Raw genomic sequence first — 23335 nt, 5'->3', positions numbered from 1 at the left:
GGCCTGACCCGTCAACGCCATATTAGGGAAAGAATCGGTTTGAGGCGACGCAAGTCTGATTCAGTAGGCGATTCAAACGTAAAAAAAAATAGGTTTCAAGGTAAATAATTTTCGCTGATCAATAACACCATGGTTTTCAAGGTCGCAGTTTATGAACATTGTAAAGAATAAATCAGTTTTCATGTAGTTTACATATAAAGATGTGGCATTTAAAGAGGATGTCGGGATATAGTACTAAATTCAGAATACACTATGCCTAAGCAGACCACCTTATGTCACGTAAAAAAAAAATAAAGAGAAAACGTATGATCACGAGTTGGTAACACTTGAAAATTTCCGGTGCGTGAAATGATTTTTTCTCCAAAAACCGTTTAGAGAAGAGTTCTCTTTTTGGGAATTGATAAATGTGTGTGTAAATTGCCGCCTTAAATTATTACCGATAAATCAATGCACTTCATTCCACGAACAGAGATGGATTTAGGAAGCAAATTGAATTGACGCGGTTGAGATGACGCACGCGACAGCCAATCAGAGCAAAGCTGTAACAGTGACGTCATATGTTTTTAATTTTCCAATCGGCTTTACATAACAGGATGAATTCATTTTCAGACAGTAATCACCAATAAAATGTATCACACCACTCTCCACCGAAACGAGGGATGAAACAACCGAGAAAGAGTCATCGGTGGCGTTAATCCGTCAAAATAAATCGCCGTTAATTTACAAGGACGCGCATCCAACATGGTCCGACAACAGGGTTTTTACTAGAGGTTTCGAGCCGGACGTAAGTGGAACGATTACTGCTTCGAACAGGGTTCGGTTGTGGACGAGGCGTATTATTCGGCGTAAATTTGTCGTGAATGTTATTAAAAACGTGATTGACGCATATTAAATTTTATTCATTTTAAAATCCATTACCTTCGCATTTATTTTTCTGCTTTGAGTATGACGAGTGTAGAGTTGTGTAGCGCTTCGATCTGGCGTTCGGAATCCGTGCGAAGCGCTCGGTCGGTGGTGTTCGAACGGCGAGAGCCAGCAGCTGATCCGTTGAGGGACGTTGTTGAGCAGGAGGAGGAACGAGAAATGATGCGTATATAACTTTATTTGTGCAATTTGACAGTTTCCCGTCGAGTGCCGCGCCACCGGTGACCATAATGAAAGAAAGGAGTGCGTGCCGTCGCATCTGGTGATCGCGAGTCGAGAAATGCCAAGGGGACTGTCGCTCTATAACGGCGAAAACGATGAAATAGAGGCTTCGGTCGTTCCCGTCGAGAAGACTGACGGAGTGACAGCCGCCGACGGGAGCCGACAGCCGCCCCTGGACAGAGTGACGTCTTCTATGACGACGAATGAAAAGGCCGAGAACAGGATAGCGGCCATGGCGGTGGAGTTCGACCACATGTACCTGGGTTGCTCGGAGACCAAGGCCTCCATCGGCAAAGACATTGAGGTGCAGCATCTCAAGGACCTCCTCCTGTTGCATTTGGACCTCATTCAGCAGCAGGCCGAGCAGCTGGTGGCCAAGGACAAGCTCATCAAGAGTCTGCGGGACGAGAACGAACACGTAAGTCCTTCCCCTTCGGAGGGTTTTGAATTTAAATGGCTCAAGGAGCTCCCCATAGCCTTCGAGTGGCAGCCATCAACCCGGTGCTCAGGTGGGGAAAAGCTCGTTTGTCGGGGCGTTTAGGGAAGATTTGCACCTACTGTGACGTCAACGCCTTCGGAAAACGTCGAGGGCAGTGATTAAACCCGAAAAGAATCCCGTGGCCGTTTGAAATAGGCCAGATAATCGCCCAAGTGGGATGCCATGTCGAGAGCGTAGTAGTAGTAGTCAAATGAGCGTCCGATGAATACGATTGTATTATTAATATACCGTCGCCTTTTAGCTGTTAAGGTGATTAATGATATAATTAGTGAGATTTTAATGTAATCCGCCGTATTGGATGCAGATTTTTATTTTCTGCGGGAAAAGTGTGAGACGAAGATGATAGTTTCCCCGTTGACTGTTTTGGTTCCCGTGAATGGCGGGAGAACATGTCATCAGCTGATCTTAATGGTGCAAGACGTCGGTCGGACGAGCACTCATTTATATGGGGGGATTTATCGATGGCGCTGCATCTGGGCCTTATCGAGATTTGATCTGGGCTTTTTATGATGATTGTTGATGGGTTTTAGGGTGTTGTCATGGACTGTAATGCCGAAATTACGGCGATGGCAGGTCTTGACTGACCGTATTTGTCAGGTTGGGAGGCTTCGACATGTGACAAGTCAGCTGGTTATTTTTTAGAAATGAATAAATCTTTAAACACCGTATTTATCAGTAATAAGAAATAAGGGAGATATTAGTGATTTATTAGTTTTTAAAAATCACAGAAGTGGTAGGCCTATTGCGTTATATAGACATCGAATATTTGAATAAATACAAACATTTAGAAGGGTGACCTGAAATACTATTCTAATTAATGGCCAAAAGTAAACATTCGAGTCAATGTTATGTAATACATCTTAAGGTTAGGCTATTTCATTGGTTTATGTAGTTCATGAGAGGAACTACATTTAAGGCCTAGGGCAAATGGTATTTCATAACTTGGTTGGCTTCTGAATTTTACACTATTTTAACCTGTCCAACTCGTTTTATATAGAAATGATCTGTTAAACTTCTATTATCGACCTGCCTCATTTCTTGTAGTAATGGGATCACATTTGGAAACTAGAATTTTTAGGTGGGACAAAATTAAAGGCTTGTGCATAACATTTCACATGATCATGGTGTCAGAAGCTACTACTTACCTTCTACAAGCATATTGAATGTAGCGTGCCATAAACCTTGGACTATTTACTTGATATATATATATATATATATATATATATATATATATATCTATATATATATATATATATATATTTAGGCTTCATATCTTGTTTGTCAATCTTCACATAAGGAAGCAGGTTTGGCCCATGAACCCAATGCATTTTGGTCCATTGATGTCAGGCAAGGGAGGGAGATTGTAATGGGATTCATTTACTTGTACATCTCGCGCAAGCATACTCGGCCAATGAATTTTTTGCCATCAATCTCTCTGTTCTCGCATCCTTTAATTTGAAGGTTCTAGTAACAATGTACAGTACTAAGACTTGTTAAAACATGAAGAATAACGAGATATCGTCCACTACATAACTGTTGAATCGCCATTGAAAGCAACTTAGTTTACACTGCATTTAATTCTTAACTCAGCTTGCTTTGGTTTGCCTTTGAAACAGATCCATTAAGCAGTTGTAACGTGTTTCATTGTGTAAAGAAACAAGGTATTTTGTGTTGTTGTAAATTGAAATGTGGCCAAGCAGCCAAGTACAGAAAAGGAAACAGAGAAACAAAAAAATTTATCCAGTACTTGTACCCTCTGTTTGAAGAGTTAAATAAGAAAAAATAAACACTGCATAGTCTTATGGTGGTGGTAAAGTTATGCCAGTCATTTTGATTATATGTGATATGCTTTTTGAAAACAAAGATATTCATCATAGATTTGTCCTACGTTCTCTCATCTTTTGATAGTTGTGTAATGTTTGAAATTGAAAATAAATTAAACTGATCCTTCCTGAGTACGTATGAAATAATAACAACCTAATGAATGCTTATAGCAGGGGTTCTTAACAATGGGTATCCATACCCCTTGTGGGTATGAGAACCACAGAACGTGATCTCTGGATATATGTATATATTTGATTTTAATGTGTCAGTACAATCATGGGTGCATTTTCTAGATCAATAACTATATAAAACCATAAATGCGTTTGATTTTCTTGTATGTTCTATTCCTAGCTAATCATACCTAAACTATGTATTAAACTAAGCATATAAAGTTATATTGTCAACAAATAGGACTTAAGTGGACTTAAGCTAAGGGGGTATGGAACCATATTGGGCATTTCATTGGGGCTATGGAGTGGTCAAAAGGTTAAGAACGACTGGCTTAAACTACCACAAGGTCAGAAAAAAATTAACAACCGTGAGTGAAAACTCTTACCAGTAAATTTTTTATAGATAAAAAGTCATGGTTTGTTTGGTATGACAATTTAAAATTTGTTGAAGATTAGTACACTAGGTAAACTCATTATGTACACTGTATGTCTGAGAATTGTATTGTCTTATTTGATAGTTCGTTACAGGGTAAGTTGGTAAAATTGTTTATAATTTTATTGTTTTCTATTTAATTTACAGATCTTTTTGTAAAGACATTCAAGTGGAAATAGTTGTAGTGCATTTAGTTCTGATACTTTTTTTAATAATCAGTTTGATATATTATGAGTTATTTCACAGTTATTGTGAAAATTTACATTTTAAGAAATTTATCGTTGGTAGTTTTGAAATTTGTGTAACGAATGTTTAATCTTGATTTATCTTGCAATTTCAGCTGAGATCAAGGCTTGATCGTATAGACAGACGTGTCTCACTGAGCCTGAACAAAAAGTCCAGTGAATCCACAAGTGTTGAACTAAAGCAAGAAATTGTGTCGGAGGAGGACCAACCAGACTCTCAGTTAAAGCAACTAGGCTCTCCAAGTGCCAAATCAGATGTCCAAGCAAATAAAGTCCTCTCTCCTTCCAATAAAAATGCTTCTAGTAGTAAATTGCCCTGTCCATCCAACAAGAGCTCTCCTTCTAGTAAACCTGCCTCTCCAACAAGCAAATCTGTTTCTCCAGCCAGTAAGGTTGTGTCTCCAGCAAGTAAGTCTCTCTCTCCCTCAAGTAAGTCTGTTTCTCCATCAAGCAAACCTGGATCCCCAATAAGCAAACCTGGGTCGCCCATAAGTAAACCAGGCTCTCCATCAAGTAAACCTGTTACCCCTCAAAGTAAGCCTGGCTCCCCCTTGAATAAGTCTTCTCCAAGTGCAAATAAACCTTTATCTCCCATAAGTAAAGTTGATTCTCCTTTAAATAAGTCTGTATCTCCAACTAGTAAGTTGCAAAGTCCAAATAATAAAGTTGGTTCATTGAAAAAGTCGCTCTCTCCGCAATTAAAGGTTGTCTCGCCTTCAGGTAAAGCAATATCCCTTAATAATAAAACATCGCCATCATTGAATAATAAGGTCAGAACATCTCCGCCCTCAGCAAAACCAACTTCGCCACAACCAAAGACTGTGACGTCACTTCCTGACGAGGAAGCTGAATCACCCCCAGTGAGCACAGTTGATGGAACTAGTAGTGTGGAATCATCCAGCCCTAGAAGCGGCGGACCTTCTAGACTCAATAGAAAATCTTCCTCGCGGCCAGTGGTGCAGAAGGCTTTGCTGAGGGAAAAACGACAGAGAAATACTTCTCAGAGTCAGAGTAGTGAAAATGAGACAGAAGTAGAACCCTTGAAAGATGTATCAAAGTCCGTAAGTGACAAGGAGAGACCGAGACTAAAGCGAAGATCGGAAAGTGAGACCGAAACATCTCCAGTCAAAAGAATCCGCACCGAGAGAGAGAGAAGTGGCCATGTGAAAGACGACGGTTTAACAGATCACAACCTGCGATCCAGAGATAAGTCGAGAGACAGATTGAAAAGCACCTCAAAACAAGAGGAGTTTCCTCCATCGCCTGTGGTGCGTGCGCCAACACCTACTCCACGAGCTGCAGCCCTTGAAGCCAAGAAGTTACGGCAAAAACTTCAATTAAAAGGTATTTACTTTTAATAGTGATCTAGTCATGATTATGTATATACAGTATTTTTTTATTTAGCAGAGACTTCTCCCTTTGCATGTATAGTTTCAGTAGGTAGTAGGTAGTACCTTCCAAGTACTGTACTGCAGTAACATTAAAATTTTTTCAAGCAGTGTCTTTAGATTTACTAAGACTTTGAAATACATTATTTACATGGGTAGTGTTTGGTTTATTTCATGAAATATAAATATTTTTCAGTACAGTACTTGTATTGTTAACTGATTTATTTGTACTATTGTAAATTTATAAGCATTTACAAGGATGCTAATATTTATATTCATTGACAAAATAACTCGGGATTTTGAGAAAATCATTTGAAATAGCATTTGAAGTTTATTAGATTTAAAAGCAAATGTCTTAACTGTTTGTTATTGTAGTCAGGGTAGTATGCAAATCTTGACGACAAGCATTTATTATTTACATGACAACTTTCCATTTAATGTATAAGGGATAATTGTTGCAGTGTTCTCTGGTAAATGTTGAAATTTAATTTTTTTTCTTCACTTTCTAATGTATATTTTTCCTAGTTAGCAGTATTTATTTTATTAGTTTACACTTGGTTAACAACTTTACGTCTAGGCTTTATTCTTTTCTATCTTTATGTGAGTTTTCATCAATTCATGTGTATACATTTCCGTATATATATATTTTTTTTTAGAATACTTTTAAGACCTCCATAGTTTTATATTGGTCATGGTATCTACTTTCATTTTAGCCAATGTTTGTCCAAATAGTTATGTAGCTTAATTAGAGCACTGAGTTGAAATGCTCAACTGTCCTATGGCTCACCTGAAAAGACTGTCTTTAATAACAAAATATCAATTTTTATTTGATCATTCCAATTTTTGCTGTTGGTTGAAGCTTGGATATTCACATTGAATGTGTGCTAATTTTTACCTGCATTGTCTGTAGACTGTAATGGGACTGGATCATGGGGTTAGTCATCAAGTATCCATTGGTCAAATAAGTGTGATCATTTATAAGATCAGATAAAGTTCCTTCGTTATGCCATTCTTTTCTCCCCCAAAAAATTATTAAGCTTGTACAGCAGATTAGCAGAAGGAAATTGTCACAGTTTTTCATGCATGAGGCTTTGACATTTATGTCATTTTTAGTCATACTGTTATGAAGAAAGAAAAAAATTATGTCATAGTGTTCTAGCTTTTTATGGAACAGAAAATTCTCTGTATTTTTGCCTGCATGGTGGGGTAATTTCAGTGCATTATGTATCCATAGCAAGTAGGCAGTGGAGTGCTTGTTAAAGTTTGCTATATTTAAACTCCAATCCTTTGGTCCCTGAGGTATATAAATTAATTCATTTTTTTGTCTATGAATTACAAATTCCATGTCTATACTTAGATGTGTTGTTTGGTATTTTTTCTCTATCAAAGTGGCCACTATGGAATGTTCAAACCAACATCAAAATGTTTAGAGTAAAATTATATAAGTGACCAGAAAGACATTGATTAAAAGGTAATTTGGATTATCAAGTTGCTTCATATTACATTTTATGCCTATGTATTCGTACCAAAATCTTACCTCTTACACATCTGAATATACTGCCAGTTCTTAAATGATAGATCAGATATTTCATGCAACATATTAAAAAATTTACTGTATGTATTTGTAACATGCTGGAAAATGTGTCGTACCTCAGTCCTTGGGCTTTTATCATTAGACTGTTTGATATTCTGAATCATTGAAGGTAAATTTTAATGTATTGATTCTTTGTTCCTCTAATTTTGTATTGGTTGTCTTTCTTTTAGCTTTCAGTCATTACAGTTTGACTTTCATTACATTTATTATTAGTGCCTTGGAGCAGTATTCTTTAGTGTTAAGTAAGATTTATTACAAAAATAACTGTGGCCATGATTTGAGACATAGTAATCATATATGTATTCATATTTTATGTTGTTTACCATTGCAGAGGTATATTTATGATTTTATGTAACATTAGCAAAAAGATAAGGTCTTTTTAGTATGCAGTATTATTTTGCTTTTATTATACTAATTTGTCTAATTAATTTGTGAGTTACCCATTTTATGAGTAGATGCCATTCTGGTCCCTCATTTTTTGTCTAATCAATTTTTCATTGTTTAGTTGAATTTCTATGGGCTTTAAAGCCAAGATTTTCCTACATCTAGGCCATTTTACATGTATAGAATTAATGAGGAATGTGAAATCTTTATGCAATTTAAAATCTTTCTTTTCTTTGTATTTCTGGTACGTACTTGAGATTGTACGAGATTCTTCCTATATAATTGCACTTAAATTTTGTTTCAATTACTTCTGAGTTAAATCGCATATACAAATAAAGCCATACTGAACATATTTTCAAATACAGCTGCCATAGCTTACAAACACCTATTACTCACAGAAGAGGGGATAAAAATCAGTTTATAAGACTTGCAGTCTCTGTGCTTTGTAGCTTGTTCCAATAATGGTTGTTTTATTCAGCTAGTTGTGTCCTGTTACCTAATATTTTGCATGCTTGAATTCTTACATTGATATTGTTACTCATCCATAGTTCTTGGTTTACATTTTTTGTAACTGTGGTGTGATTTTTTTTCAACATAGAACAATCTGTGCAGGGACAGACTTTTGGGCGAAAAGGAGGTAATTTTAAAACTAGCGTTTTGTGTTATATCTTATACAGTTACTTTTTCAAGTAGATTTTACTGCTTTTAAGGCTTTTAGATTCTTCATATGATAACCACACTTGACTGTCCTGTAGAAAGAAGCTTTGTTTTTGTTATGCATGGTTTTTCCACCTGGGTTAGCTGCTTCTTTAAAGGCTCTCCACTGCAAATATAAGGATTGTTGAACCAAGTTGATTTTCTTCAGCATTTGTGTATGTTAATTGTATTCCTTTAAACAGATACTTTGGCTTTAATACAGTTTATGTAGTGTGTTTTATTATTACAAAATAGATAGTCACATTTCTAAACCAGGTCGTAGTGAGGTAAAGTAAAAAGTTGAATTGCTTAGTAGGAAAAGACCAAAGGGAAAATTAATTGCAGTAATTACTCTGGCTGGGGTGAAGGGATGCTAATTCTTACCTTCAGTATCTTGCACTGTGTCATGCAAGGCATGATGTAAGTGCTAACCCGCTTGGGGAATATGGGAGTACATTATAATGAAAATACATGGTACATTAATGCTGTACTACTGTATTCCATAGTATCTTGTTCCATATGCCACTATATGGAAGTAATATTTGATAGTGGTCTTTTACAGTGTTCTGCATTTTGTTATTGATGGTCCCTTGCAGTGTTCTTTCAAACACAAGCTCCAATTTTTTTATTTATTTATTTTTTTTTTTTCCCATTGGGTGATGATGCGACGATTCCTAGCACAGTTAATGATATAGTTATAATTGGTAAAAAAAAATGTGCTTTTAACAGTGGAAATGTATGGTAAGGGTAACGTGCTTTTTTGAAGGCTAGGAGTGTTACTAATCTCTTGATTGACCTATTACCTGTTGTAGTTACATAGTAAAAGATAGTTTAAAGAGGTTCAGTTAGAGGATATTAATGACTTAAGAAAGCAAATTTATGAAAGTTGAGACCCTATCCCTTCCGAGTACAATAAATGTTTTACTAAATTGGTGAGTAGGTAGCTTCTATTACAGCTTTAAGTAAAATTAGGAAATATTTTAGTAATATGCGTTATCTTACTAACACAATGGCTTTTTAGTGTAACCTCAACTTTTCCTAGAAATGAAATAAACAGACTGCCACTTCAATTTTATCAAATTATTATGCAGGCAGTGATGTGGATGTATTGAATCTCAGGTTTATTTAGGCACATTAACATATTTTATGTGACAGAACTATGAGCCTGAAATTTGACTTTTGAATCATTATTTTAAAGTGGTTATGCAAATCACAAGCTATTTTTTTCTTTAAAGATTTATCCATAGACTTTGTGTTTGTTTATGCAGCCAAACGCAAACTTGGAATTCCAAAATGCTTTTAGGGATGAGGTATTGGTTGAGACATCACCATTAGGAAATGTACCTTTTCATTTGATTCCATATAATTGATGTATTCTACTTGGTCAGACCTGCTTGCTTTTCCAACATCACCTTAGCCCTCTGAGAGTAATATTATTTTATACTTTATCTTCTGTCTCTTAGTACGTTAATATTGACATTGCGGCTTGTGCATTATTTTGTAAGTTAATCTTGTAATACTCTTGTTTTTTATTTATTTATTTTTTTTTTTTATTAGAAAAAATTACGTGTATTCATTATTTTTAGTGCTCATAGATTTTTTTTTTTTTTTTTTTTTTTTTTTTTTTTTTTTTTTTTTTTTTACACCATCAGCAGAAGGTCTTGTTTGCTTCTTTCTAGTTAATTTCAGCTTATCTTAGACATAAAATACCTTGTTGATAATTCACATCAGTTGCACAGAATTAAGACTGGTTGACCAATGCTCAATTGTTTTTCTGTCTGGTAGCTATGTGGCTGTAACAAATTTCATCTATCCTTCCCTGCATGCTTAGCTAAGTTATGGTTTAGGATGAATGAGAGAAAAAAAAAAAAAAAAGAGACTTCACCAATTGGGCTTTCTTACCCAGCTGTGGGAGGGCTAAGGGAATTTAGCTTGTCAGACTGCCAGGATCAATAAAACAAACTAAATTTGTTAGAACTAGTTTTTATTTTTGAAATTTCAAACAAAGTATTCAAGAAATATTTTCTGTTCTTTTTCTTTGACATAAATATTTTTAGGTAGTGGCACTATAGTTTACTAGATTATCGAGAACGGTTTAAAAATTGCAATATAGAAATACTTGTTAATTTTACATTTTAATGCATGCATAACTTTGTTCCTGGGTGTTGTAGCACTGCACTTTTTATTGATTTATTATATTTGTTTTCCATACACAACACACATGCATTTCACATTTTAAGAAGTAATGTTGAGTGGCTAACAAATAGACATTTGGAAATATGCACAGTATATTGTAATGTTTGAGCAAATCAAATGTGAAAGATGCCTGCATAGGAAGATTTATTTTGATTACCTGTGTGCCTCAAAATATTGGAGTATTTGATTTTGAAGTGTATAATCTTACATTTTTATTTTTAATACGTGCAATAGATAGAGTTATGATGAAAAGTAGCGATGACATCATTTACCGTTGAATTTTTACCTTACACAGGAAAAACACCTGGTGCAGTAACCGTGAGAGGAGACGGCATTCTAAACACAACAGTCACTTACTTTTTACCGTATGGAAGCTATATTCATGACCCTAACCCTGAGGAAGAATGCCTTCAGGCCCAGGTTGAGGTAAGAGATCTTCGTACCATGTTTATTTGATTTCTTTACCCATGTGCTTATAACCTCAGTCCTTAACTCCTGTTGAAGGAACTAAGAAAACATGACTTTTTACCAAAATATTCTCCATCTTAATTGACTTGATTTTCAGTTTTTCATAGCAAAATACATCTGGTTGTCATGCAAATTGTTTCAAAGGTGTCTGCAAGACCAAAAAAAAAATCTTATGATCTTCCTTCCTGTTATACAGTGGATTGGCTGTTCTTTCTTGGAATCATGTCACTTGCTATAAAGGCATCTGCCAATGAGATAACAAATAATGCAGAATGGTTTCTGTTTTTCTTATTGCATAAGTTTGTCTTATCTAAATTAAGATTATTAGTATTATTATTTTTAATCTAAATTAAGATGATTATTATTATTATTATTATTTAAATTCTTATACTACTTATACATAATTTTATTAGCCATATCTGTGTGGCATGAATGTAGTAGCTCTTATGTTGTAGACTTCCTCATTTCTAGTCAAGATTGAAACCGTCAGTTGGGCTGTTCAATAATTATTCTCTTGATACAGATTGTAACATATATCAGAATTTCAGTTTTGCGTGACATAAAATCATAAGTAATTAAAAGCCCAATAAACTGGTACAGCCTTCATGTCTTATTACTGTTTTTTTTCTTCAGATTCCTCGGTGGGGAACACGCATTCTGACTAGCCTTTATGTCATGGAAGGTACTGAAAATCTTGAGGATGAAATATTCATTAAACGGCATGCTAAACCTGAACAGGATGAGAAAAGACGTAAAAGGTAAAAAAGAAAAAGAAAAATAGCATTTATTCTGAATAAGGGAAGTTGCCAGAGAAAATGTTCATTTTCATGTTTTTCTCCAGGCAACCAGTGTGAATTTTCTTCACACAGATGACATGATTTTTTTTATATTGGGTTTTCTCTGTCAGTTTAGACAAGAAGTAAGTTCTTTCCACTCCTCCTTCCTGTGCTTTTTCTGCTAGTTCCCATCAGGCTAGGTCTGTATCTATCCCCTGGCTCCATGATTTTCTGGTCCCTCCTACAAGTCTTCACCCTGTTACTTTTATATCATCATAGTTATGGAAATTTAAGATTATTTTTCAACTGCCTCCCTCATTCATAATGCAGCCTTCCCATCACACACTCACCTTAAATCTTTAATTTTCTGTAGTCACACATTTTACAAATCTCTGTTTTCTTAACCAGTGACTGTGTTCCTGTTTGCATTGGGGTAGTATAAGCCTTATTTTTTTATATTTACAATCTATTGATGCCTTGAGGATTTTGGGGGGGTGGGGTGGAATCCAAAACTTGTGCAAAATACACTTCTGTCTTATAGTTTTAAGCTTTGAAATAATTTTTCATCACCTGTTGTAAATTTATTTTTTTTGTAGAGTGATATGGAATGATGTATTGAAGTCAGCAGAGAACAAATATCTTACATTTTACTACAGAACAGTAGATCTGCTGTAAATCCACCTGCCCTTCTAAAAGATACATCCATAGACGATTTGAATGCATTTGAATAAGAGCCATTTTCTTTGACATATAAGAAATCTATGATCGCACATGGAGATATCAAAAATTAAAAATATGGAAAAAAATAACATAGTTGTCACACATGAGTTTTCATTGAATACTTTCTAACAGATCGTATCTTTCCCTTATAAATTGATGATATTCATTCAAAGATCTTTACACTTGCCAAAGTTCTAAAGGTACATGTTCCTAGTTGCACTCTCTGTACTTTAGCAATTAATGACATCAGTAGGCAACTGCCTTTCAGAATTTAAAAATATTTACTTGAACAGTTTTGCTGTATACTGCTCAATGTCAAATGTAAGGCATGCCAAATGTATCATCAATATGTAATGCTAAAGTAAAAAGACACAGGCATATGTCAAATTCTGCTCTGAGAAGACCTCTCCAATTCTCCTTGTTCTACAATGTGTCTACTTTACAGCAGAATTACTCGTATGTGCAATAGGAGCATCTAATAATATGACTGAAGATGCAAGATCACAGAAATTGTTTATTTCCAGTGACTAGAAATCCTCAAGAACCCTCCAGAATTGTAGTTCCAGGACCTTAGCATAAGTGAAAACTAGTGCAAATACCTTATACATATATTTATATATATATATATTTTTTTTTTAAGGTAGACCACTTACCTTCATTTTGATGTACCTGTATATATGACCTGAATGAGATAATTAAGTATATTACATAATACTATTGAATAAATGAGGATATTTCTGAATAGAGACAATATAAATTCTGTTTGAATCCACATTTTTTTTCTAAATGGCTTCTGGGGTTACAAGCTTGTATGTCTCCTCAGAATAGTTAGTTGATCTCCACGTTTCTTAATTTATCATAAGTAGAAATGTCTTACTAACTCTTAGGCTTTTATTATTATTTTTTTTTAATACAGTACCCTATGAGAAATCTTTAAACACTTGGTCCCTGACCTGTTTTGCCCCCAAATGATCTAATAAAGCTGCGAACCTTTTACTAAGAACCCCTAACCTAAATTGTAATTCAGAATCTATATGATTGATGGTCTTTTAAGGAAACAAATGACATTTCGAATACAAATTATGGTTCTCGTATGATTGTTGGATTTGGAACAATAAATATGTTATTGAAACCTGATTTTATATCTTACCAGGTGGTTACTGTAAATCAAAATGAATAGTGTGTTCATGATATTTACATTCTGGAAAAATGTTTTATATCTACTTTTCTTTTTTGATTTGCATGCACATGTCTTAAGATGACATTTTGATGCTTTATATTGGACATTTGTCACTGAATTAATTGTATTTATATATATAAACAGAACTTGTGGTGATTAGTATAGTATTTAAATCATAAAATATTCGCAGGTGGGATTTGCAGAGAATGAGAGAGCAGAGACATTACGAACGGCTCCGTGAACGTTATGAAAGTCGACAGAGTGCCAATGAACCAACAGTATCGGGCAGTGGGTCATTGTGGCCTTGCCCTGAGTCAGCTATGTACTTACATGTAGAGGATACTCTTCCGGTTTGTGCCTTTGGGCAGCCCCTAGCCCGAATACCCCCTCAGTAAGTGGTTATGTCTGTATTTTCATTAGAATTAACCCTTGAATGTTTTCATTACTAGATATTTTCAGACAAAAATTAGGATATTTTTCCAGTGCCAATCAGCAGATAGTATTTGTAAGATTTTATCCTAGACTTGCTTCCCAGGATTTTCAGTCATTTTGAAGCTTGAAAAAAAAGTGTAATGTTGATTATATGGTTTTTTATATTATTTGTTCCCACATATAATTGGTTCAGCCAGAGTGAGAGTGAAATACTCATACATTATTTTGGAGATAAATTTTTTTGTGAATTAACAAAGCTGGTTTAGAAAAATGCAGCTTACTTTTATTTATACATGCAGTAAAATTTCAATAAAGTAAAGGTGTGATTAGACTGTAGTCAGTAGCTTTTATACATGTGGAAAAAGCAGATGATGCATAAGGGTGAATTTAAAAGGAATTGTTCTTCTTAAAACCCTGTGACGTGTGTGTGTGTGTGTGTGCGAGAGAGAGAGAGAGAGAGCTTGTCCGAGATACACTATCACCTAGAAATTTAAAGATCATATTCTTGCTGGTTGGCTGTAGTGCATGTATCCACCTGTTGCTCTGCCTAGGTAACAACCTTAACAGATCATGTGTCTCCTTGCTGTCACAACTTTGAGTGTGTCCCTTACTTTTTCCTTTTTCTTTTATGCTTAGTGATTTTATCATCTCATCTCTTAAGTGTGCATTGCCAATGATGATTTATGATTCACCAGTGAGGGTGTTTTGTCACCCTTGTTGGTAAAAGTTAGCAATCTCAATAGCGCGAGTATTTTTAGTTTCTACACCTAAATACCTTTGTGCATTTCAGCCTTTATTATTCAAGCTTTAGAAATATTTTTGCCAGCATGTTTTCTTTGGCTACCAGTTTTCGTCAACTGGGCAACTAGAGCTATTGGATACTGTGCCATCACCAGTGTTTTCTTTAATGGTGTCACTTTCTTAGCTCAGCGTTTATTATGCTAGGCTATTCTTACTGTGCAAGTTTAATTTTTGATAGATTATGCGAGGCTATGGTTACTATGTCTGTCTCGATTTTGATAGCTTGCATTGCTAATGCAAATTCCATCTAGACTTGAATTATGAATTGCCCGAAAGCAAATATTCTATGGGGGTAAGAGGCATTGTATATTCAAGCAGACTCAACACTATTTCATATAATTAACTACTTACTCTTTTATGACTACTACTTAACAATAGCTGGCACAACAGCAAGTAATGACATAAATAGTTGTTTGCCAGTGTTAGTTACCATAACTATTGCTCATTATATTCCAGTTGTTATCTTGTTTATAATTTGCTGATTCCCGGTGGCGACTTCCATATTAACAGCACTTGCTTTTAAATTTATAATTTGGCTACATACTTGTCAATGTCACACCTGTGCTTCATTGAAATTTTACTGTATGTATCGTTAAAAGTATGCTGCAAATTGTTTATTTTAGCAATTAATGGCAATGTTGTTGGTAATACTGTACTCGGCTGACATGTAGCAACACATGGCAATGATGATGTTTGAGTTCAGTTGGTTGATGATTTTGAGAATGTAAACATTACCAGAATGCCAAATGGTGCATGACTACATTGTTTTTAATCAAATAATAATGATGTACATGCACCGTGACTAGATACAATAGTAAATGAACCAACTCGTATTAAACTGTGGAAGTATGTTAGAGCCATGCCCTTTGGTGGGGGGTGTAAAAGAATATGATGCCAGTGATACAACCCAAGCTTCAACCACTATGACCATATCAAAAGTAAGGATCCCAGTCAAAGATTAAGAACTGTATATACCATAATTGTTCATATGTGAAACAAACCATCAGTCTTGACATAAGGATAAACCTAGTGCCACCTGGAAACCGGTAAAGTTGAACAAAAATGGTGTATGCAAGGAACTACATACTGGCATTTGTACCTGGTCACAAGTTACGTGGGAGCATCCAATACCGCTCGGCATCCCACGATCACTCCAGAATTTTCTTACCGCCTAAATTTAAGAGAGGATTTGCTTTGCTCTCTCTTTTTTAAAGTCAGTTTGGTTTGCCCGCTTTTCATTTCTTTCTGTTTATCATTACATTGTATGAGTTTCGGGATATTGTGGATCTTCTTAACTCCCCAGCAAAGGTTTCTTGCAAGAAACAGGGGAAATGGTTGCCAGGTTTTAGTGGATTCCCTTGTTAGGGATTCTTAACATTGATGTCCTCAGATCCACATTCATTGGGTATTAGGTACAAAGAAAATATATCTACAATAACTACCGTATATACTCGAGTAACGTGCAATCTCGCATATCGTGCGAGTTCCTTTTCCGAGAGCGTCAGTTCATAAGGTTGGTGGTTTAGCATGCTAATGGCCGAGTCATTCAGATGTGTGCTGCTGCTAGTCAAGTTACGGTAATTTTCTTACTAATCTTGAGAATTGAATAGAAAATTTCAAGATTAAAAAAGAATCCCAAGATAATAAAATAATTGTAAAAATAACACGCCTTGTAGTCCTAAATCATTCTCTCTCTCTCTCTCTCTCTCTCTCTCTCTCTCTCAGGAATAAATACTGTAATTTGAGTCTTTCACCAATGGGTATCAGTAAATGTGTAGACATTGTGTGCGTTTAAAAAAATGTGCAGTACACACACATTCCGATGTTTCAGTTTTTGGAATTTTTCAGATTTCGGAAATGTGAGGTCAGATGCATAATCAAACAAACATCACTACTGCAGCAAAAACATTTTTTCCCTTTATGTTTTTCATTATTGTTATTTATTAATTACAGTTTATTTAAATAAATATTAATATAATACTGTTAAATGAATGTGAGATAATTAAGATGACCTATAACAAAATAGTGGAACAATTAATACCATATGTTCACTAATAGCTATTATTTTCAAAACAAACATTCCGTAAAACGCAAAAAATATATGTACATGACAATCAAAATATAATAATGTTTTGTAGTTCAACTTGTGAATTTTAACAATAAATATGACTATATAATATATTTCACCATATCGATCTTGAAGTTGAAGAGTCGTAAAATTTTTAGGATGGTCCGGGAAAAGGATTTGTACTTCGTGATTACGTATCTCTACAACACCATGTGGTATTTTTATACCACATATTGATGACGCATCGCTACGACACACTGGTATTTTTCATACCACTATACATTAAAGTTAAAATGATTATATTATATTATTGTTTTCACGAAGAAATAATTATGTAAAGAAAATTATTGAGTAATTTTTGCCATCAGCAGTCAGAAAATCACGAACATGGTAACGTTCAAAACTAGTGCCATCCACGGCATATGTCTGTAAATAGAACAGAAGCAGAGGGCAGTCATTGGATAACAGATCTCCATGGTTACCAACCAACCAATCAGGTGTTAGTTGTACTACTCTGTGAATTTCTTAGAATGAACGTTTACGCACGCGAAGCTAACGATGATGTGTATGTTTTGCATACAATACGCAGTTTTAGTTTTTATTAGTGTAAGTATTTTATTGATTTCATGAAGAATAGAATGATTCCTTCTCATTACTTTGAATGCAAATTGGTTTGAAGATTCTTCTGCAAAAAGAAAAGAAAAAAAAATTCTTTAGAAGATGATACCTATTTACTAACGCGGTTGACATAGCTTCAAAACAAAATTCAGCTCTTTAATCTCTGGAAAAATGTTAATCTTTCTGTCTGCTGGTCACACCCTTTATATCCCCGGCGACTAAAAACAACAAAATTTGTTTTGTTTGTTTTATCTTCCAAGATGTAAGTATTTATTACCTGTAGGCACAGCACATTTTTTAACAGTATGCCCATACACACACACACACACATACAGTTGCGCGTGTGCTAATACCTATTGGTTTCAGATACTCAAGTTAACACTTACAGTATAGTTGAGAGGGGAGAGAGGTAGTTCATCCTAGATGGCCTTGGTTCATCTCTCTATCTCTCGAGGAATGTCAAGATTTGTTCCCTGCTCTTTGTAAATTTAGTCCATGCGACTGACAGCAACAAAATTCTTTTTTTTTATTCTTCCAGATATGAATTACCCGTACTGCACATTTTTAACACGCATGAACACACTGCAATATACTCTCTCTCTCTCTCTCAGAAAAGATTCCGTCAATTCAATTTATCAGTATCTTTTCCTGATAGACAGACATAGTAAATATTTAGGACTCCAAGGCTTGGTATATTTCAATTATTTTATTATCTTGGGATTTTTGGTTAATCTTGGGATTTTCCATGGTCAACTCTTGGGATTAGTAAGAAAAATGCGATTATTTGAGTAGCAGCAGCTGCAGCGCACACCCAAATGAATCAGGTAAGCCTAGCACGCCAAACAATAGTATTTACAAAATGAGCTGAGCTCTCTGGCTGGGCTGTTTTGGTCCTCCCACGTGTTTGATCGCATATCTGCCAAATTTATATCAACAACAGAGATAAAACCATTTCTCCCATTACAGATGTCAAATATTATCTTTTCCGTTACGCAGAATTCTAAATAAATTACGTAGGTTCACAATTGATTAAGTTTTTTTATGCAATAACAAGAAATGGAGTCAGATTTTCTATCACCATGGCATCTCATTTTGGTGCTGTTGCGAATATTTCAACCAGTTCCACGTGCGTTTAAATCCATACTGACTGTACAGTCTGGAGGCAGTTCTCCCTTCTACACATATCTTGATTTCTTAATATCGTAGGTATAGAATAAATTGGTGAGCAAGGAAATATGAAATAAAGCATAACAGAGTAAGTTTGATGAGTAAGAAAATAAACAATCATATACAAACAGATTCTCTCTCTCTCTCTCTCTCTCTCTCTCTCTCTCTCTCTCTCTCTCTCTCTCTCTCTCTCTCTCTCTCTCTCTCTGACAGAATAATAGATAGGAAACAATTACTGAATATTGCTTGAATGCGATATGGCAAAGTTTTGGCCTGACTGAAGTGTGGAGTGACTCTGACACCGACTTACAAGTTATTCCTGGTCATCTCACAGCCATGAATAGACTTCAACTTCACAGCCGAGAAAGGGCAATCGTATACAAAATAATTAGGTATGGAAAATGCGAAATGCGGGCCTATGTTGTCCCATAAAAAAAGCTCTCGCTCGGACAGCTGAGGATTTAGGAGAGAGAGAGAGAGCCTCGGGGTTTGTCTCAAGGACATTCAAAGGTCTGTCAAACACGGGCAGTTGTTGTTTTTGTAAAATTAGCATAAGGGCAGATCTTTAAAAGCCATGCCAGAGAGCTCGTCACGGTGACAAGACTATACCTTCCATATGAAGATGAAATGATCAAAGATCTGGAAGATGACAAATATGACTGCCTTGAGGGCGAAGAATTCAGAGCAGTATTTGATGATACGGACACGGAGAGCTACTTTGGAGGATTTTAGTTTATTAATTTTATGCATTTTTTTTTTACTTTAATAAATTTTCACTTAACTGCGTATCCTAAAATAAAAATAATAGTTCAAGTAACAAATGTTTCTTTTACCGAGTAAAACAAAAAGTAAAAATTCCTTCGGTATTGTGCCTTAATCAACTGATTTGGAAATTAAAGATGGTTAGTCTAGAACAGTTAAACATGCTGTATAAACCAAAATAATGCAAATGGCGCACGATCGCTCTTTTGTATTTTAAAATACAATAGTAATATGAGAATGCATACAATATTATTGGATATAGTGAAGTACAAGTAAAGCATAACTTTTTAAAAGATCTACTGTTTTCCTCCGGTAGTAACTATCGCAATCTGCCGATTTGGGAAAGCATAGACGGTACGCTAATTTTATACCGCATGTATGATGCGACCCCTTTAAAATTAGGTTTCAAAAGTCGCATAATATGCGAGTATATACGGTAATCCTTGATCTGTATGTCAATTTTGTCAGTGGAACAGTGGAGAAGGTTATATGAGAAGGGTTAGTAGAGGAGAAAGGAGACGATGACATCTTTGGATGATGATCCCCTTCATTTTTTTTTTTTTTTTTTTGTTCTGCCTAATCGTGATACTGATCCATGTTTCTCCTCCTATACTATTTGCTTCCCTTAGCCTGTTGGGTTCATCCACATTGATATGTCCTTTGCCTCTGCTGTTCCTGGGTACTGCTATACATACCATATATTTCTGCATATAAGATGACCTTTAAATCCTGAAATTCACCCAGAAAACTTAGGGGCTGTCTTATACTACTATTCTAAAAATCAAACTCGAAATAAACTGATGATAGGGGCAAGAAAACCATTTTTACCTTATACATTATTGACGTAACTTCATAATAAATAGCCTATTCAAGGAATAATTCCCTCTCAATGAAATCAACTTTTATTTATGCGACCCCAGCTGAGAAAATATAAACATAGAGTTGTGGTTGCGCTCACAGCAACCTTTTAGAAGTTTTAATGGTAGTGTAATGTCAGTATTAATAACATTTATGATAACAATATTAATATTTCATCAGAAATTCATGATCATTTTTGTGGTAAATAACAATTTCATACGAACAATAATTATTATTGTATTGTTTTTAGGGGTTGTTTGTGATTGGCGATGAAACGTAAACAAAACGATGGCTACCATTTAAGGCGACATATGCGTTGGGTAAACAATATTAAATTGCCTTTGTTACTTCTTTTATTTTGAATTTTTAAGGATATAGTAAGTAAAACAGCATTTGTAATAACATCAGCTTTATATAACCAATATTTCATAAGATAACTGTTGTTGCAAAAGCTAGCCTATACACAGATGGTTTTGTAATTTAGCAGATGTCGTATATTACAAATATGAGAAATTCATGGAAATTTGCCATCATTTTTTACCTTGTCTTATCTAAAGGCCTCTTATGCAAAGGAATATACAGTAGTTGATCTAGTCTGAACTGCAGAAGTAGAGGAAGATGATGTCAGGATGAAAGATAGAGAGGAGAGTATCAGCAAAAAAAAAAAAAATGCAAGAGTGAAGATGAAATATTTCACATATCAAACCTCTAAGAGGGAAAATTGGTTTCTCATTGGTGGTAAAGTCCTCAGGTAGAAGAGTGGAAGACACATTTAACCTAGAGGATCTTTATGAACTATTTTTTTCTAAGTTGATATTTCTTGGAGTGCTGGTTGTCTAAAAAAAAAAAAAAATTTACATTTACATTTTCTTGTACATTTTAACTTTCCAATTCACTAAAATCTTTCTTTACTTTTTTCAGGGAATTTACAATTCCATGGTTAACTGGACACGGACTTGAGGGAGTTTCAACAAGAAGAAGAAAGCGATGATAGATATAATCTTATTTTGAAAGGTAAATAATCTACACCCACCACAAACACACATTATTTGTGCTAGTGTTATAGATTTTTAGATTCCTGTAGAATTGTTATAGACCATATTTTGTCTGGGTGCTATGTGACAGAAAATTTTACACCTAGTTTTAGCGACTGAATGGTCAGTGGATTGGGTCTTAATTATCTCGGCTGATTCAATTCTCATAGTAAACTTCCACATATCCTTTTGTGTTTTGGAGGGGAGAGGGAGATCATTATATTTATTGTTAAGCAGAAAGACTTGTGAAGATGTCATAAGTAGCTGTGAATGTTTTCATTTTGATAAAACAATAAATGAATACGTATCTAATACAAAGAAATTCTTCTTTTAAAGAAGTTGTGACATCACTTCCTCCTGCCTTAGTCCCTAAATGGGAGTTGTAGACATCAGTGGATTTATAGAAAATAATATAGCAATCACAGTTCTTCTGGCCCACTACTATCATAGTTCCTTAATATGGATAGGTTTATGTGAATGTATGCTAGTAGTGGCTAGAGAACCACACCCTGTCATAAGAATATGTACAGACTTTAATTGCTGTTTTTAGGAAAAGGATTCCTGGATAGTGCAGTGCACTGAGAGACTTGTGCATCATTCCAGGAAACTGAAACCTCTAAGTGCATTTTGTACAGAACCTCTTTATCTACTGTACAAAAAAATTTGTCGACTCATATTGTGTCATGTAAAGTTATGCCTTTCCAACAAAGCTTTTGAAAGGGAAGCTGATTTGGAGTGTATAGTTCTTCCCAAGTATTTTGACTATTTTTCTGTGTACAGTATATTCATCCTCTCTACATGTTCATTTATGGATTATGATAGTTATTTTCTATTGAGAATTTAAAGTCATTATGTAAGAATGTTCTGATTAGCTGTGAAGTCATTTTTCAGTTATTCCAGAGTAATTCGTGATATTTTTCTTTGAAATACAGTTTAGTACTAAATATTCTTATTAAATGAGCTTTTTTTCCTTTCTCAAACAACTAAGTACGTATTGTACATATTAATACATGTATTCTGTGATAACGAATGACAAAAAGTTATATTGTAAATGCAGTCAATTGATATGCTAAGGGTTTTTTTTTTTCTACCCATTACTGACATTTTGTCATATTTAGTGCTAAAGTATGAAATACACCAAAGGGAATAAATAATGTACAAGAATTTTAAGTTGTTAAGTATTATTTTTATGTCAGTAGCTCATGTTAACCCAACTTACAGTAAGCTCTTATCTCCATGGCAAGGTACATCATTTTTTCGACTGGATATCTGCAAATGTTCTACAGCTTCTTTCTATGACAGTACAGTGTATAATTTAGAAATTAAATTTTAGTCAACCATTGTTGTATTTTAAATGTTTACCAATAATGAAGTGCTCACTGCAGTCATGTGTAGAATAGCCATAGCAGATCATAGTTCCAGGAGATGAGCTTTTACTGTTGTGTGTGTAATGTCCTTTATTAACAGTGTCCTACTTGATGAATAATCATGTTTAGAGCTTCTCTAAGTTTCATTGTAGTGGTTTAATAATTTGAATCACTTTTCAGAATGCCAGTGTGGGGTATTCACATTTCCACCCAAGATGCTGTCTTGTACTAGTTTCTTTGTTGTTGATGTTAGCCAATTGATTAAATTGTCGATTCTGTTGTATCAAGTTTTTCGTTGAACTATACTTTTTAATAGTTGTAGGTGTATGACACTGATCATTTCAGGATTTTTTTTTTCTTTCCTCTGGCCCAAACATTTTTCTAAAATTTTTGTTCTCAGTTTTGTATATATGTCATGTCAATATTTTCTTGGAAAAAAATGAGTTCTTAGTTATGATAGCCATACTTTTAAATATTGTATGATGATAATAAAATTATATTTCATACAG

At 34.8% G+C, this 23335-nt stretch overlaps 1 protein-coding gene across 3 annotated transcripts; it reads left to right on the top strand.

Annotated features, from left to right (window-relative positions):
* The first annotated feature begins 980 nt into the window (after positions 1–980).
* LOC135205264 (male-specific lethal 1-like 1) lies at positions 981–23335 on the top strand. 3 transcript variants are annotated; one of them, XM_064235639.1, is made up of 8 exons: positions 982–1564; positions 4413–4725; positions 5110–5661; positions 8282–8320; positions 10871–11001; positions 11677–11801; positions 13910–14110; positions 21347–23335. In XM_064235639.1, exons 1-8 carry the CDS (start codon positions 1205–1207, stop codon positions 21414–21416), a joined length of 1791 nt encoding a protein of 596 aa, XP_064091709.1. In that variant the 5' UTR covers positions 982–1204; the 3' UTR covers positions 21417–23335. The 3 variants fall into 3 exon arrangements, with proteins under 3 accessions (XP_064091690.1, XP_064091709.1, XP_064091701.1); XM_064235620.1 differs by having other exon boundaries at positions 981–1564; positions 4413–5661; XM_064235631.1 differs by lacking the exon at positions 8282–8320 and having other exon boundaries at positions 996–1564; positions 4413–5661.

This window comes from Macrobrachium nipponense, chromosome 24, assembly GCF_015104395.2.
Source record: "Macrobrachium nipponense isolate FS-2020 chromosome 24, ASM1510439v2, whole genome shotgun sequence".
Taxonomy (NCBI): Eukaryota; Metazoa; Arthropoda; class Malacostraca; order Decapoda; family Palaemonidae; genus Macrobrachium; species Macrobrachium nipponense.
This window is presented reverse-complemented; position numbering and strand designations above follow the sequence as displayed.